General features: G+C 41.5%; 1 protein-coding gene across 1 annotated transcript in view; it reads right to left on the bottom strand.

Moving 5' to 3' along the window:
* megf10 (multiple EGF-like-domains 10) overlaps window positions 1–18884 on the bottom strand; it is a 188099-nt gene that overhangs the window by 149186 nt on the left and 20029 nt on the right. The window contains exons 3-4 of the mRNA XM_073477850.1: window positions 17519–17619; window positions 846–938 (exon numbers count right to left, since the gene is read on the bottom strand). Of these exons, the coding sequence (XP_073333951.1) occupies window positions 846–938; window positions 17519–17619 (194 nt within the window). The remainder of the gene's footprint in view (window positions 1–845; window positions 939–17518; window positions 17620–18884) is intronic.

Genomic DNA, 18884 nt, shown 5'->3' with positions numbered 1-18884 from the left:
AGTAAACATCTGAAAATGCATTAGAGAGAGATAAAAGTAAACAAAAAACATTGAGGGTATTGCAAAAAAAAAAAGCATGGGGGTGCGTGTAGGCCTTTTATAAACAACAGCTACCTAAAATTGATATACCATGAGAAAAAAAAAAGACAGCAGCAAGAGTACTAAGGAATGAAATAAATGTAATGACCCCTGGAGCAACTCCTATAGAGTTTACTTCCTACGTTCCAGTACTTCAAGCTTTAAAAATAAAAGACATTCTTAACCTAGCTCAAGCAGGAGGTTAATACTGCCATCTTAACAGTAATGCCATTAACTTAATTTCTGTGTCCCAACCAATAACTTCTCCCTGTGACTGCAGGCTTAATAACTTCCTGTGACATTATTTGTATTAAACATGAACGCACATAAGCAACCACAGAAAGTCTCTTCCCAGTCCTTTGTGTGGAGTGCTTTACCAGTACAGTCACTGCAAGCATTAGGCCGTATTCACACCAAATCTAGCTGCAGGGAGATGCGACAGTGTGAGAGTATCACTCCATGGCCCGTGTGTGACGTGCTGTGACCTTTGACCCCTGTTGATCAGTTTGCCAAAAGCTACTATGTTGCTCTGCTATGAGCATGCTGGTCCTACTAGTGATCGTTTGTCCACATCGACACATTACAAATAATAGTAAACAACCAGGATACCAGGCATATGATTAGTGTGTTTTAAGATGGGGCACAAGACCGAATTGAGTGAATACAACTGACACATTACACTACAGAGAGAAATGCTTTCACAGAAAACCAGAGTCTCACACACAAAGAAATGACTGCTCACAGACAGCAACAGCTGGAGGACTTACCACTGGAGCAGTTGGATCCTCCCCAGCCCGGCTCACACTGACAGGTGTTGGGGGCCATGCAACGGCCATGAACACAGCTCTCTGCACAATGAGCTGTACATTGAGGAGAAAGGAGGACCAGGATCAGTAAAGTCACAAAGACCTTATAAAAAAGACACCTGTATTAAATTTAGCTTTGTAGGGGTGAAAAAAAAATTAAATCTACATTTTCTCTTTAAAGTTGCTGTAAGTGTATTCTTATTAGAATAAGTGTTAACAGTTCTATAATCCAAGTGAGTGCTTGGGCAGTAACCCATGTCTTACCCGCATGCAGTTAAAGTAATGAATAAGTAGTAGTAGCAAAAGAGAAAAGAAATTTCCTGGTATCCTTGCTGACTTTATCAAATTAGGACAGAGAACTCCATAAAGAGGCGGTCCATACCAGCAATGCCGGAACTGGGAAACGTAGCAATTCCAGCACTCCTGATAAAAGCTTATACTCTCAAATATGGCATGAAATGAATAATGTTTGAAGAAAAGGAAGAGGCCAAGGGACCTAAACATATGGAGCAGTGCAAGTGTGGTGACGTAGAGAGGACAGCTAGCTACAAAACAGACAGAAAGCTAGCTAAAACGGACAGGAAGCTAGCTAAAACGACAACACTTAGATTAAAGATCCCACAATCTTTACTCCTAATACATAATTTATACATCAAACTTTTCCGACATTTTGTGCTGGTCACTGGAATATAAATATGGAAACAAACAGACATACAGTACACTTTTGGCTGTATAAGCGTACAAGCGACACAAGCAGCAACCAATTCCCTAATAAGCTCATAAGTTGACTTTTCAAAAATAAAATATACACTGACGTATTCAGCAAATTCTCCTGTCACTCATGATTGATGGTGAAAATTTAGGCAGCTATGGTATTTTCAATACAAGCAGTTTGAAATGTTTATTAAATTAAATGAGCTCAGTAATTCAGCTGCTGTCATTTATTCTTATATGGTAGTTCTACTGGTAGTATTACTACTACTACTAGAACTATTTCTATAGCTTTTATTAAGAGTGCTACAGCTTTTACTACTACTACCACCAATACTACCAGGGCCACAGTGGGAAATTTAGATAATGCAGGCTGCACTTCAGAAGCCCAGGAGGTTATGACTGGTCACTTCTTTAACAATGTAATTACGTTTGACCCTTGACTCCGCACCACCCTGAATAACACACTAAAGTACATGGTGGTGAAATATGTGAGTAAGACATAGAAAATTACAAGGTTGATAATAGAAAGAGCGAGAGGGGTGCTGTAAAGGCCCGAATAAAAAAGAGAGCTCTACAAGCTAACATGGCCAAATGTGCCAAACTCAACAACTGATATAATTAAAACAAGTTTGCAGTTTGAGAGTGAAAAAGTCACAGAATAAGCACCAGATGGAAACGATGATCAAAATGCCAGGCATGCAAAACAAAATACAACATATGGCGTTGCCTGAAAACCACTGGCATATAACCTACATGATAAGAATAAGTACTTTGCAAACAGTATGACGCCACCTTAGTGTGAGACACTTTATTCTGTAGCCCCTCAGTAGCAGCAGCAACAGCAGCCACTGGACCTGTCAATGAAGAAGAGCCAGTACAAAACACCAGCCATGAGCCCATACCTCCAGAGAGGGCAGGCAGGATTGTTCAATCAATGTTAATTGTCTAGACCTGCACCAGAGAACTTTATGATTTGGCGTTAGATGCATAAAACTGACTTTAGTTCAGAATGAACAGAACACTTTTGTAAGGAGGGGAGACTTATAATAGTTGTAAAGGTGTACATATTTGCACTGGTACAATGAAATGATGATATTTTAGAAAAACACATGATGAATAACAAGGTTGTGGAGAATAGTGCACTATAGCAGACTTACATAGTAAGGCTATAATTATATATGTCCCGTATAATAGGTTGTGAACTACACTTTAGTAAGGCAGTCCGCCCAAGTATATTTGGCAACCTATTTCAGCATTTAATACTTTCATTTCTTTTTTTCTTCATCCGTCTCAGAGAACAATGGCACCTGTGATCGATCAACTAGTGGACAATGCCCTCACTCTTCCCCTCCTGGCTACTGTCAATCACACATGCTTTGCAGACAGAGAGAGAAAGATGCTCTCTGGTATAACATTCCTCCTGTAAATGCACACTGATTGTGATGTGATCTCTTCTATTTAATGTCGACCTACTTATGCTGTTGTTTTGTACAATCTTGGAAGTGCACCTGGTTGTTGCAATGTCATTTGGGGCACAAGTGACAATTGTCGTTTATTCTGTATACCTTGTTTCCTCAAAATATTTGCAATACCTAACTCAACAATGTCACTTTCAATAATTTGTACTTTCAATATGTTTCTGTTATTAGGGCCCGAGCAGGGAACCTGCGAGGTCCCTATTGTTTTTGTAGTGATTATTTTTCTGCCAAAATGATCTCATTTTTCACTGCCTGAACATACCCCAAAACTCACCAAACTTGGAATATAGATCAGACCTGGCGAAAATTTTTCTAATCTGTTGTCGTTGTGAATTTTTACCACTAGGTGGCGCTATAATCAAGGACAGTGCGTTTTGGGTAATAACTCCCATATACTTTGTCGCACATTCAAAAACCTTATATCCACGCATTCAGTGAATTATGCTGACTCTTCTGATATAGGCCACGCCCATTTCCGCCTACAGTTTTTTTTCCGCAAATTCGCAAAATGTCGAAAACCTACTTTTTCGAACTCCTCCCAGGCAATTTCACCAATTTGCATGAAACTTTGCACACAGCATCTGTGGACCCTTCTGACAAAAAGTTATTAAAAGAATTTTGGAATTCCAAATAATACTCAAGTTATTACATAACAACTTCCTGCAGATTTTGTTCCAAACAGGAAGTGTTGCATATCTCCACATTGGTGTGTCCAAATGACATGAAACTCAGGATACTACTTCCCCATGAGCCCATAAGGCTCGGTGCAAAATTTTGGTTGATGACCACTAGGTGGCGCTCTTTAAATTGAAGTATTTTATATCTCCATATTGGTGGGTCGGATTAACACAAAACTTGGTATAATTCTTGCCACTGCCCTTCTGAGGACAGCTGACGAAGGTGTTACCGATCTGACACTAGGTGGCGCTCTGGTGGCAGTTTCATTTTATATTTGGCACTGTGCCCACACCATAACACTTATGGACATGAAATTCATAGGGGTGGTATAGACTGGCCCCTGTAACTCACACACCAAAAATGACCAGCAGGTGGCGCTATTATCAACATAAAGCAGTTCTTGGCTAATAACTCCCACATAATTTGTCACACATTGTTAAACCTTATATCTACCTCTTCCCTGAATTCAGCTGAATTGTGTGATGTGGGCCACGCCCACTTTTGCGCTAGATTTCCATTTGTAAATTCACAAAGTGTCGCAAACCTACTTTTTCGAACTCCTCCCAGGCAATTTCTCCGATTTGCACCAAACTTTGCATACAGCATCTGTGGACCCTCCTGACAAAAAGTTATTAAAAGAATTGTGATAGTCTAAAGAACGCCCAAAATATAAAACAACAATTTCCTGCACATTCTGGTCAAACAGACAGTCTTCCATATCTTGATGAAATACAGTCCAATTCACACTGAATTTTTAGGGCCCGAGCAGGGAACCTGCGAGGTCCCTATTGTTTTTCGAATGATTATTATTATTATTATTATTATTAGGGCCCGAGCAGGGAACCTGCGAGGTCCCTATTGTTTTTCGAATGATTATTATTATTATTAGGGCCCGAGCAGGGAACCTGCGAGGTCCCTATTGTTTTTCGTTTGATTATTATTTTTAGTTTTTCTTCCTCCCAAATGATCGCATTTTTCACTGCCTGAACATACCCCAAAACTCACCAAACTTGGAATATAGATCAGACCTGGCGAAAAATTTTATAATCTGTTGTCGTTGTGAATTTTCACCACTAGGTGGCGCTACAATCAAGGAAAGTGCGTTTTGGCTAATAACTCCCACATACTTTGTTGCACATTCAAAAACCTTATATCCACGCATTCAGTGAATTGTGCTGAATCTCCTGATATAGGCCACGCCCATTTCCGCCTACCGTTTTTTTTCGCTAGCTCGCGAAATGTCAAAAACCTTCTTTTTCGAACTCCTCCCAGGCAATTTCACCGATTTGCACCAAACTTTGCACACAACAGCTGTGGACCCTTCTGACAAAAAGTTATTAAAAGAATTTTGATACACCAAAGAACACTCAAGTTATTAAATAACAACTTCCTGTGGAATCGGGTCGCAACAGGAAGTGTTGCATATCTCCACATTGGTGCGTCCAAATGACTTGAAACTCAGGATACTACTTCCACATGAGCCCCTAAGGCTCTGTGCAAAATCTTGGCCCATGACCACTAGGTGGCGCTATTTAAATTGAAATATTTAATATCTCGACATCGGTTGGTCGGATTAACACGAAACTTGGTACACTGATTGCCAATGTCCTCCTGAGGACAATTGACAAAGGTGTTACCGATCTGACACTAGGTGGCGCTCTGGTGGCAGTTTCATTTTATAATTGGCACTGTGCCCACACCATAACACTTATGGATATGAAACTGTTAGGGGTGGTATAGACTGGCCCCTGTAACTCACACACCAAAAATGACCAACAGGTGGCGCTATTATCAACACAAAGCAGTTTTTGACTAATAACTCCCACATCATTTGTCAGACATTGTTAAACCTTATATCTACGTGTTCCCTGAATTCACCCGAACTGGATGATGTAGGCCACGCCCACTTTTGCGCTAAATTTCCATTCGCAAATGCGCAAAATGTCACAAACCTACATTTTCGAACTCCTCCCAGGTAATTTCTCCGATTTGCACCAAACTTTGCACGCAGCATCTGTGGACCCTCCTGACAAAAAGTTATTAAAAGAAATGTGCTAGTCAACAGAACGGCCAAAATATAAAACAACAATTTCCTGCACATTGTGGTCAAACAGACATTCTTGTGTATCTTGATGAAATACAGTCCGATTAACACAAAACTTCTGGCAATTGTGTTCCATGGCACGATTAGCATTTCTACAAAATTTCGTGCAAATCGACCAATAGGTGGCGCTTTTATTGCTAACTGACGAAACAGCAGCTTCACTGCCTTCAGTTTTGTTTCCTCTACGGAAGTTGTTGCATGAACAAGCCTCGACAGCAGCATGCCCAGACAGCAGCATGTCCCGACAGCAGCACGCCCCGACAGCAGCACGTCCCGACAGCAGCACGCCCCGACCCGCGTGGACTGCGAGGGCCCGTTCATCGCTGCTTGCAGCTTTAATTAGGGCCCGAGCAGTGAAACTGCGAGGACCCTATTGTAATTGTAATGATTATTAGGGCCCGAGCAGGAAACCTGCGAGGTCCCTATTGTTTTTCGAATGATTCTTATTATTATTATTATTATTATTTTTCTTTTTCCCAAATGATCGCATTTTTCACTGCCTGAACATACCCCAAAACGCATCATACTTGGAATATATGTCACACCTGGTGAAAAATTTTATAATCTGTTGTCATTCTGAATTTTCACCACTAGGTGGCGCTACAATCAAGGCAAGTGTGTTTTGGCTAATAACGTCCACGTACTTTGTCGCACATTCAAAAACCTTACATCCACGCGTTCAGTGAACTGTGCTGAATCTCCTGATATAGGCCACGCCCATTTCCGCCTACCGTTTTTTTTCGCTAGCTCGCGAAATGTCGAAAACCTACTTTTTCGAACTCCTCCCAGGCAATTTCACCGATTTGCACGAAACTTTGCACACAGCATCTGTGGACGCTTCTGACAAAAAGTTATTAAAAGAATTTTGATACGCCAAGGAGTACTCAAGTTATGAAATAACAACTTCCTGTGGATTCGGGTCACAACAGGAAGTCCTGCATATCTCCACATTGGTGTGTTCAAATGACATGAAACTCGGGATACTACTTCCCCATGAGACCATAAGGCACTGTGCAAAATTTTGGCCCATGACCACTAGGTGGCGCTCTTTAAATTGAAGTATTTTATATCTCGACATTGGTTGGTCGGATTAACACAAAACTTGGTACACTGATTGCCAATGGCCTCCTGAGGAGAACTGACAAAGGTGTTACCGATCTGACACTAGGTGGCGCTCTGGTGGCAGTTTCATTTTATAATTGGCACTGTGGCCACACCATAACACTTATGGATATGAAATTCATAGGGGTGGTATAGACTGGCCCCTGTAACTCACACACCAAAAATGACCAGCAGGTGGCGCTATTATCAAGAAAAAATGTTTTTTGCTAATTACTCCCACATAATATGGTGCACATCGTTAAACATTATATCTTTATGTTCCCTGAATACAGCCGAACCGTGTGATGTAGGCCACGCCCACGTTCGCACTGAACTTCCATTCGCAAATTCGCCAAATGTCGCAAACCTACTTTTTCGAACTCCTCTCAGGCAATTTTTCCAATTTGCACCAAACTTTGCACGCAGCATCTCTGGACCCTCCTGACAAAAAGTTATTAAAAGAAATGTGCTAGTCCACAGAACGGCCAAAATATAAAACAACAATTTCCTGCGCATTGTGGTCAAACAGACATTCTTGTGTATCTTGATGAAATACAGTCCGATGAACACAAAACTTTTGGCAATTGTGTTCCATGGCACGATGAGCATTTCTCCAAAATTTCTTGCAAATCGACCAATAGGTGGCGCTTTTATTGCTAAATGACGAAATGACAGCTTCACTGACTTCAGTTTTGATTCCTCTATGGAAGTTGTTGCATGAACAAGCCTCGACAGCAGCATGCCCGGACAGCAGCATGTAACGACAGCAGCATGCCCCGACAGCAGCACGCCCGACAGCAGCACGCCCCGACGCGCGTGGACTGCGAGGGCCCGTTCATCGCTGCTTGCAGCTTTAATTAGGGCCCGAGCAGGAAACCTGCGAGGTCCCTATTGTTTTTCAAATGATTATTATTCTTTTTTTTATTTTTCTTTGTCCCAAATGATCGCATTTTTCACTGCCTGAACATGAACGAAAACGCGATTTTATTTGGCAAAGTCATTAGGCCTGGCGAAAAATTTTATAATCTGTTGTCGTTGTGAATTTCTACCACTAGGTGGCGCTATAATCAAGGAAAGTACCTTTTGGCTAATAACTCCCACATACTTTGTCGCACATTCAAAAACCTTATATCCACGCGTTCTGTGAATTGTGCTGAATCTCCGGATATAGGCCACGCCCATTTCCGCCTACCGTTTTTTTTCGCTAGCTCGCGAAATGTCGCAAACCTACTTTTTCGAACTCCTCCCAGGCAATTTCACCAATTTGCATGAAACTTTGCACACAGCATCTGTGGACCCTCCTGACAAAAAGTTATTAAAAGAATTTTGGAATTACAAATAATACTCAAGTTATTACATAATAACTTCCTGCAGATCTCGTTCCAAACAGGAAGTGTTGCATATCTCCACATTGGTGTGTCCAAATGACATGAAACTCAGGATACTACTTCCCCATGAGCCCATAAGGCTCTGTGCAAAATTTTGGTGGATGACCACTAGGTGGCGCTCTTTAAATTGAAGTATTTTATATCTCAACATTGGTTTGTCGGATTAACACAAAACTTGGTAGACTGATTGCCAATGGCCTCCTGAGGAAAACTGACGAAGGTGTTACCGATCTGACACTAGGTGGCGCTCTGGTGGCAGTTTCATTTTATATTTGGCAGTGTGCCCACACCATAACACTTATGGACATGAAATTCATAGGGGTGGTACAGACTGGCCCCTGTAACTCACACACCAAAAATGACCAGCAGGTGGCGCTATTATCAAGAAAAAACGTTTTTTGCTAATTACTCCCACATAATATGGTGGACATTGTTAAACATTATAACTATATGTTCCCTGAATACAGCCGAACCGTGTGATGTAGGCCACGCCCACGTTCGCACTGAATTTCCATTCGCAAATTCGCCAAATGTCGCAAACCTACTTTTTCGAACTCCTCCCAGGCAATTTCACCAATTTGCACAAAATTTTGCACACAGAATCTGTGGACGCTCCTGACAAAAAGTTATTAAAAGAAATGTGCTAGTCCACAGAACGGCCAAAATATAAAACAACAATTTCCTGCGCATTGTGGTCAAACAGACATTCTTGTGTATCTTGATGAAATACAGTCCAATTAACACAAAACTTTTGGCAATTGTGTTCCATGGCACGATGAGCATTTCTACAAAATTTCGTGCAAATCGACCAATAGGTGGCGCTATTATCAAGAAAAAACGTTTTTTGCTAATTACTCCCACATAATATGGTGCACATTGTTAAACATTATATCTATATGTTCCCTGAATACAGCCGAACCATGTGATGTAGGCCACGCCCACGTTCGCACTGAATTTCCATTCGCAAATTCACCAAATGTCGCAAACCTACTTTTTCGAACTCCTCCCAGGCAATTTCTCCGATTTGCACCAAACTTTGCACGCAGCATCTGTGGACCCTCCTGACAAAAAGTTATTAAAAGAAATGTGCTTGTCCACAGAACGCCCAAAATATAAAACAACAATTTCCTGCGCATTGTGGTCAAACAGACATTCTTGTGTATCTTGATGAAATACAGTCCGATTAACACAAAACTTTTGGCAATTGTGTTCCATGGCACGATGAGCATTTCTACTAAATTTTGTGCAAATCAACCAATAGCTGGCGCTTTTATTGCTAAATGACGAAACAGCAGCTTCACTGCCTTCAGTTTTGTTTCCTCTACGGAAGTTGTTGCATGAACAAGCCCCGACAGCAGCATGCCCGGACAGCAGCATGTAACGACAGCAGCTTGCCCCGACAGCAGCATGTAACGACGGCAGCAGGCCCCGACGCGCGTGGACTGCGAGGGCCCGTTCATCGCTGCTTGCAGCTTTAATTATTATTTTTTTTCTTCTGCCAAAATGATCGCATTTTTCACTGCCTGAACATACCCCAAAACTCATCAAACTTGGAATATAGATCAGACCTGGCGAAAAATTTTATAATCTGTTGTCATTGTGAATTTTCAGCACTAGGTGGCGCTATAATCAAGGAAAGTGCGTTTTGGCTAATAACTCCCACATACTTTGTCGCACGTTCAAAAACCTTATATCCACGCGTTCAGTGAATCATGCTGAATCTCCTGATATAGGCCACGCCCATTTCCGCATATGGTTTTTTTTCGCTAGCGCGCGAAATGTCGAAAACCTACTTTTTCGAACTCCTCCCAGGCAATTTCACCGATTTGCACCAAACTTTGCACACAGCATCTGTGGACGCTCCTGACAAAAAGTTATTAAAAGAATTTTCATACGCCAAAGAATACTTAAGTTATTAAATAACAACTTCCTGCAGATTTCGTTCCAAACAGGAAGTGTTGCATATTTCCACATTGGTTTGTCCAAATGATGTCAACCTCAGGATCCTACTTCCTCATGAGGCCCTAAGGCTCTGTGCTAAATTTTGGTTGATGACCACAAGGTGGCGCTATTTAAATTGAAGTATTTTATATCTCAACATCGGTTGGTCGGATTAACACAAAACTTGGTACACTCATTCCCAATGCCCTCCTGAGGATAGCTGACAAAGGGGTTACCGATCTGACACTAGGTGGCGCTCTGGTGGCAGTTTCTTTTTAGATTTGGCACTGTGCCCACACCATAACACTTATGGATATGAAATTCATAGGGGTGGTATAGACTGGCCCCTGTAACTCACACACCAAAAATCACCAGCAGGTGGCGCTATTATCAAGTAAAAACGTTTTTTGCTAATTACTCCCACATAATATGGTGCACATTGTTAAACATTATATCTATATGTTCCCTGAATACAGCCGAACCGTGTGATGTAGGCCACGCCCACGTTCGCACTGAATTTCCATTCGCAAATTCGCCAAATATTGCAGACCTACTTTTTCGAACTCCTCCCAGGCAATTTCTCCGATTTGCACCAAACTTTGCACGCAGCATCTGTGGACCCTCCTGACAAAAAGTTATTAAAAGAAATGTGCTAGTCCACAGAACGCCCAAAATATAAAACAACAATTTCCTGCGCATTGTGGTCAAACAGACATTCTGGTGTATCTTGATGAAACACAGTCCGATTAACACAAAACTTTTCCCAGTTGTGTTCCATCACCACATGACAATTTCTGACAAATTTGGTGCAAATCGGCCAATAGGGGGCGCTTTTATTGCTAAATGACTAAATAACAGCTTGACTGCCTTCACTTTTGATTCCTCAACGGAAGTTGTTGCATGAACAAGCCCCGACAGCAGCATGTAACGACGGCTATCAGTTAAGACATGCGCGCACAATAACGGGGCATTGGGTCCGGGTAAGGAGCACGCCCCGACGGCAGCACGCCCCGACCCGCGTGGACTGCGAGGGCCCGTTCATCGCTGCTTGCAGCTTTAATTATTATTATTATTATTATTTTATTCCTTCGTCCAAAATGATCGCATTTTTCACTGCCTGAATGTGAATGAAAACTCGATTTTATTTGGCAAAGTCATTAGCCTTCGTGAAAAATTTTATAATCTGTTGTCGTTGTGAATTTCCACCACTACGTGGCGCTACAATCAAGAAAAGTGCGTTTTGCCTAATAACTCCCACATACTTTGTCGCACCTTCAAAAACCTTATATCCACGCGTTCAGTGAATCTTGCTGAATCTCCTGATATAGGCCAGGCCCATTTTTGCCTATCGTTTTTTTTCACTAGCTCGCGAAATGTCGCAAACCTACTTTTTCGAACTCCTCCCAGGCAATTTCACCAATTTGCTCCAAACTTTGCACACAGCATCTGTGGACCCTCCTGACAAAAAGTTATTAAAAGAATTTTGATATTCCAAAGAATACTCAAGTTATTAAATAACAACTTCCTGCAGATTTCGTTCCAAACAGGAAGTGTTGCATATCTCCACATTGGTTTGTCCAAATGACTTCAAACAAAGGATCCTACTTCCTCATGAGGCCCTAAGGCTCTGTGCTAAATTTTGGTTGATGACCACTAGGTGGCGCTCTTTAAATTGAACTATTTTATATCTCGACATCGGTTGGTCGGATTAACACAAAACTTAACTGGTGGCAGTTTCATTTTATAATTGGCACTGTGCCCACACCATAACACTTATGGATATGAAACTGATTGGGGTGGTATAGACCGGCCCCTGTAACTCACACACCAAATATCACCAGCAGGTGGCGCTATTATCAACACAAAACCACTTTTTGGCTATCAATTAAGACATGCCCGCACAATAACGGGGCAATGGGTCCGGGTAAGGAGCACGCCCCGACAGCAGCAAGGCCCGACCCGCGTGGCCTGCTAGGGCCCGTTCATCGCTGCTTGCAGCTTTAATTAGGGCCCGAGCAGGGAACCTGCGAGGACCCTATTGTTTTTCGAATGATTATTATTATTATTATTTTTCGGCCAAAATGATCGCATTTTTCACTGCCTGAACATACCCCAAAAGTCACCAAACTTGGAATATAGATCAAACCTGGCGAAAAATTTTATAATCTGTTGTCGTTGTGGATTTCCACCACTACGTGGCGCTACAATCAAGAAAAGTGCGTTTTGCCTAATAACTCCCACATACTTTGTCGCACATTCAAAAACCTTATATCCACGCGTTCAGTGAATCTTGCTGAATCTCCTGATATAGGCCACGCCCATTTTTGCCTATCGTTTTTTTTCACTAGCTCGCGAAATGTCGCAAACCTACTTTTTCGAACTCCTCCCAGGCAATTTCACCAATTTGCTCCAAACTTTGCACGCAGCATCTGTGGACCCTCCTGACAAAAAGTTATTAAAAGAATTTTGATATTCCAAAGAATACTCAAGTTATTAAATAACAACTTCCTGCAGATTTCGTTCCAAACAGGAAGTGTTGCATATCTCCACATTGGTTTGTCCAAATGACGTCAAACTCAGGATCCTACTTCCTCATGAGGCCCTAAGGCTCTGTGCTAAATTTTGGTTGATGACCACTAGGTGGCGCTCTTTAAATTGAACTATTTTATATCTCGACATCGGTTGGTCGGATTAACACAAAACTTGGTACACTCATTGCCAATGCCCTCCTGAGGATAGCTGACAAAGGGGTGACCAATCTGACACTAGGTGGCGCTTTGGTGGCAGTTTCTTTTTATATTTGGCACTGTGCCCACACCATAACACTTATGGATATGAAATTGACAGGGGTGGTATAGACCGGCCCCTGTAACTCACACACCAAAAATGACCAGCAGGTGGCGCTATCATCAACACAAACCGTTTTTGCCTAATAACTCCCACATACTTTGTCGCACATTCAAAAACCTTATATCCACGCGTTCAGTGAATCTTGCTGAATCTCCTGATATAGGCCACGCCCATTTGCGCCTAGCGTTTTTTTCCACTAGCTCGCGAAATGTCGCAAACCTACTTTTTCGAACTCCTCCCAGGCAATTTCACCGATTTTCACCAAACTTTGCACACAGCATCAGTGGACCCTCCTGACAAAAAGTTATTAAAAGAATTTTGATACGCCAAAGAACACTCAAGTTATTAAATAAGAACTTCCTGTGGACTCGAGTCAAAACAGGAAGTGTTGCATATCTCCACATTGGTGTGTCCAAATGACATGAAACTCTGGATACTACTTCCCCATGAGCCCCTAAGGCTCTGTGCAAAATCTTGGCCCATGACCACTAGGTGGCGCTATTTAAATTGAACTATTTTATATCTCGACATCGGTTGGTCAGATTAACACGAAACTTGGTACACTGATTGCCAATGGCCTCCTGAGGACAGCTGACGAAGGTGTTACCGATCTGACACTAGGTGGCGCTCTGGTGGCAGTTTCATTTTATCATTGGCACTGTGCCCACACCATAACACTTATGGATATGAAACTGATTGGGCCGGTATAGACTGGCATCTGTAACTCACACACCAAATATCACCAGCAGGTGGCGCTATTATCAACACAAAACCGTTTTTGGCTATCAGTTAAGACATGCGCGCACAATAACGGGGCAATGGGTCCGGGCAAGGAGCACGCCCTGACAGCAGCACGCCCCGACCCACGTGGACTGCGAGGGCCCGTTCATCGCTGCTTGCAGCTTTAATTTTTATTTGTGTTCCATGGCACGATGACGGTTTGTGAAAAATTTGGTGCAAATCGGCCAATAGGGGGCGTTGTTATTGCTAAATGACGAAACAACAGCTTGACTGCCTTCACTTTTGATTCCTCAACGGAAGTTGTTGCATGAACAAGCCACGACAGCAGCATGCCCCGACAGCAGCATGTAGCGATAGCAGCATGCCGTGACAGCAGCATGCCCCGACGCGCGTGGACTGCGAGGGCCCGTTCATCGCTGCTTGCAGCTTTAATTGATATTTATTATTCTTATTGTGGTATTTTTTTTCTTTTTTTTGATATACTTTCATATTTGAATTCTATTGCTGAGCCACTGAAACAAAATTTTATTCTGTGTTCACTTGTTGCTCACTGAATGACAATAAAGTCTGTCTAAGTCTAAGTCTAAGTCTAAGTCATTGGTTTTGATTGGGCGCATAACAACAAGCTTCCTCCACACGCGGCTCACCTGCTGTTATGTCAACAGAATCATGGTTTAGAAAATCCAAAACGCGAGTTGTGTTTCTGGGGCGACTTTATAAAAAGTACTGCTGACAAAGACAGCAGATAACTCTGCTGGTAGAGAGGGAAACAGGAAGGCAAGGTACAAATATAAGATAGGATAAGATAAGATAAGATAAGATAAGATAAGATAAGATTATTAATCCCAAAGGAAATTGTTGTGCCAGAGATTGCTACAAAAAATTACAGTACAATAGAAAAGCCAGTAAACAACTAGTAGCAACCAAAGGGTTCCCCGGGTCAGGGTAACACGCTGGGCCCAATTTAAGACAATAAAGAGCATCAAAGCCAGTGTGTGTGCATAAAGGTGAACAATTAAAGCAACACTATTTAATGCAGGCACCTCAAAGCGCTTCTGAAAAAAATGGATTGATTGAAAGTTGATTTTTGAGTGTTCTTATATTTATCTTATATTCTTCTTATTGTTGTTGTTGTTGTTATTGTTGCTAGAGTAAACCCTAATTGCTGCAACTGCTGCTAGCAAGTTAGCTCAGTTAGATCAGTTACAGTAGCTGTCATTTTAGCTGACTTTGCCAGGCATGGGAGGTCAAAGCTAGAAAATTACTGAGAGCTGAGCACACAGTGGCTTTTAAAAACATAGGTTGAAGCTTGTTTGAGGGGAAGAAGGGGGGACATATTGGCCAAACACACGAACACACCAGCAGTTTCTTCTCTGATGCAGGCCGCCACATCTTTGACATAATGTCAAAAAAACAAAACTATTATTAAATAACTGTTATTTCTTCAGATTCTGTAGATAATTCTAGTTATTTTTTGTTTTAAAATAAGATTCTAACAAATGTACATCTCCTTTAACTCCTTTAACTATTGTATTTTTACATATATATTGTATAATATTGTACTACTGTGCTGCTAAATCACTACATCTGTCATTACTGAGCCATCACACTGAAATAAACCAACATATTTCATTAACAGGCTTCACAGTATGTTTTTGAAATTAAAATGTTTAGCAGGCAAACCGATGTTCATCTGCAATTCAACTTCCTTTCCAATCTGACTCACATCTGGTAATGCCTCTGGCAAATTTTCCTTCCTGTAACATTTTGTTGAGGGGCTCAGTGAGCAGCATGTGATAGGGGCTTATACAACAGAGCCTTTTCACACCAAAATAAATTCCCCTTTGAACTCCCGGGGCACATTATTACAGTCCCTACATGAATCAAACGGTGGTCACCATCTCCACCAAGGCACACAGATATTATGACTTTTTTTTAAAAAAATCACTCTTTCCACTATCGCAACAGCAGGCTGTGATTAACATAATGCTTTCTTTTACTGTCACTGACTGGCAGTTGTTGTTTTTTTTTTTTGCCACCAGCCACTGTGGCTTCACACCTGTCACAGGCTGGTTACTGAGGAAGTGGGGGTAACAACACATGTCGAAGACAGTTTCTGTTTGTTTTTTTCTGACAAGTGACCATTGTCAGTTAGATAAACCAAGTTTCCCAGTTTCCTCAGCATGCAGCAGCAATATATTAACACTCCAATCCATCCATTATCATACTTTCAGAAGTGCATTTGTTATATTACACATTTATTCAGGTTAATCCTTTAATTTGTACCCTGTCTGTATGCCACAAAATGACAGCTATTTGCAAAATCATGTATTAAGCATCTATATAAATGGGCTATAATTACACCATATATTGGAGAATATACCGTATGTAAGGGATAATGCTAACTAATGGACACCTCAAAGGGCATTATCTTGCTTATCACTTGCCAAAGAAAATGAAATTAAGACCATTTGTTTTTAATTTTCATGTGCATGTTTTGCGATCAAAGTATAACGTTTTTCGCAAGGAATCACTCAGTTTCCCTGGCAATACCTGAGAGTTTGACCAATAGCTGAAACAATCATTACAATACCATAAGTCTTTATGCAGTGGAAACGTTGTGCACTATTCCAGTAAATTGCAAGAACCTAAGATACAACTTAGCAACAGGAGATAAACCAGTTGGCTCAGATCAGATATTAGCCAGAAAGCTGATGTTATGATATCAAAAGTAGAGGATAGTTAGCCAGCCATGTCATTTTCCCCAAATCAATTGCAAGATTTTCACGAACACACGATAGTCCATGTGTACTGTCGGCCAAAGCCTGAAGTAGTGAGTTGAATAGTGAATGGGATGTTAGATGATCGATTGTGTTCAGAGGGACAGTGCAGGCTACTTTCCGCAACTTGTCAGTTACAGGTGCCATCCTGTGGTGTTCAGAGGACGATGCACCGAAGGACCACACTCAGTGCTTTACATAAGAAATTCAGATTTTTTAAATATTTCTGATTTTGAATAGTCAGCAGCCAGCTGATGCTAATGCCACTTATCAGATACAGGCTACAGGGCAATAATTTAGAATGGTGAACAGACACTTTCACTACTTGAGTAGTTCCATAGGTGTCCCTATCTACAAATCTTCAGGGGAGGTCACTGGGGAAACCATTATGGGTGATATTTCTGGTGGTCGGAGGAAGGCGTAAGTAAGAAAGTATCATAATAATGCATGACACATGACGCATTGAGGAGTACTCTGAAGGCTTAAGAAAAGTTACCTAAGTGGACTAAGCAATAATAATAGTGTTAATAGTATTCACTTGATTAAGTCACTAACCCAGATCTTCATGAATTAATGATATACCATACCAGTCGCTCCAAGAAAGAGGATTAGTGTCTGGTTACCATTGAAAATGCAGTTTCTCGTTAAGTGACAGGACATGGCGGAAGTCGTGCCAATAATTTGCGCAAGGTATCATGGGGCTAGGAATAAGGTGAAAAGCAAAAGTTAACTGACACTCTTTAGTATATTAGAATCGAGGTGAAGTAAATAACATTGACCAGCTTGTTACAATGCAGTGTTCTGCACACCGTCGCAGATCAAGTGTCAAATTTGTGTGTGTGTGTGTGAAGATACTCACGAGCACAGATCTCTCCATTCTCGTAGAACCCTGGGCAGCACTGGGACTTTCTCCGGTACATGGTCTTCTCTCCTCTACGATATGCTGTCCGATAGCTTACCCTGCACACAGAAAGGAAGTGAGGTCAGATCAGGCTAGACACTCTGAAAAGGAATGTGTCTTTCTTTCATCCTGTATATAAATATATAGAGTGGATGTAGAGAGTGAATTGTATACATGTGGAACTACCTATACTTTGTTAACACTGTCCTGATGTAAATCATGGGATGGCAGCACTAGCCTGTGTTATTAAACCTAATTATTCATAATTAAGTACAGTGTAGCGGACAAAGCACAGGAATACGAGAAAACACTAGATTCTTTCATAAAAATGATTATGCTTTAATCAAATGACTTTGTGTCTGTGTTGGAGTGCGAGACACACAGCAGAGACACACAGACACGATGACTTCTGACTTCAAGGATAACGGATGTCAAGAAGGACAACAGGCATTTTTTCGGATGTTGGGTGTTGTTTCTTTATACTTTTACTGAGAGCTAAACCAAATTCCAGAATGAACTTCAGAAGATACCGAAAACCATAAGCCAATCCCACCTTTTACTATTTGAATAATGTCTAATTTTGTAATCTTATTTTTTTAATGTAGTTTTCTCTTTAGAAGACTTTATGGCTCCATTCATCCCAACTCTGCAGTTTCTCATTGAACAAGACCGGAGAACACAGGCTGTGTGCCTCCTCTGTGGCCTCAGATAGGACTTGTTTAACCTCAGATTCCACATCCTGAAGAGGCAAGACCAGCTGCTTTACTGAACCTACTGTAGTTACTACTGGTTATCATCTGGCTGTCACCTTGTGACCAAGAATCATTGAGTCTGCATCTGGACTTCAGTTCACCTCATCATCAGCCCATCCATCACCGCAGAAAATTAGTGTCACACCGCGGTGAGGGGTGTCTTGTCCTGGGTTTTGTGTCTCGTGAACTTCCTGTTTTATTTTGAAAAGTAACTCTCCTCTCGTTTCAGGTCACTTGCCCTTCCTCATGTGCCACCAGTCTGACGTCTCCCCTAATCCCTAATTGTTTCCACCTGTGTTCCCTCACCTGATGTGTCTTATAGTCTGCGTCTCCCTTTGTTCTGTGCCAGAGTGTTGTATTTGTCACGCACCCCAGCTCTCATTCACAGCCTTGTTCATGCCAAGAATCAAAGTTTGTATTTCTTTTCTTGATCCTCTTAAGTGAGTGACTTTTGTTTGTAATTTTTCTCAGTGTATTTCAAGTCTAGTTCATAGCCATTTGTTTGCCTCCGGTGGAGTGCCTCTTTTGTTTCATTCATTTTCATAGTCAGTTGAGAGAGTAATTTATGTTTA

Source organism: Pagrus major, chromosome 1 (assembly GCF_040436345.1).
Source record: "Pagrus major chromosome 1, Pma_NU_1.0".
Classification (NCBI taxonomy): domain Eukaryota; kingdom Metazoa; phylum Chordata; class Actinopteri; order Spariformes; family Sparidae; genus Pagrus; species Pagrus major.
The sequence above is the reverse complement of the archived record's forward strand: the minus strand, read 5'-3'. Positions and strand labels throughout refer to the sequence as shown.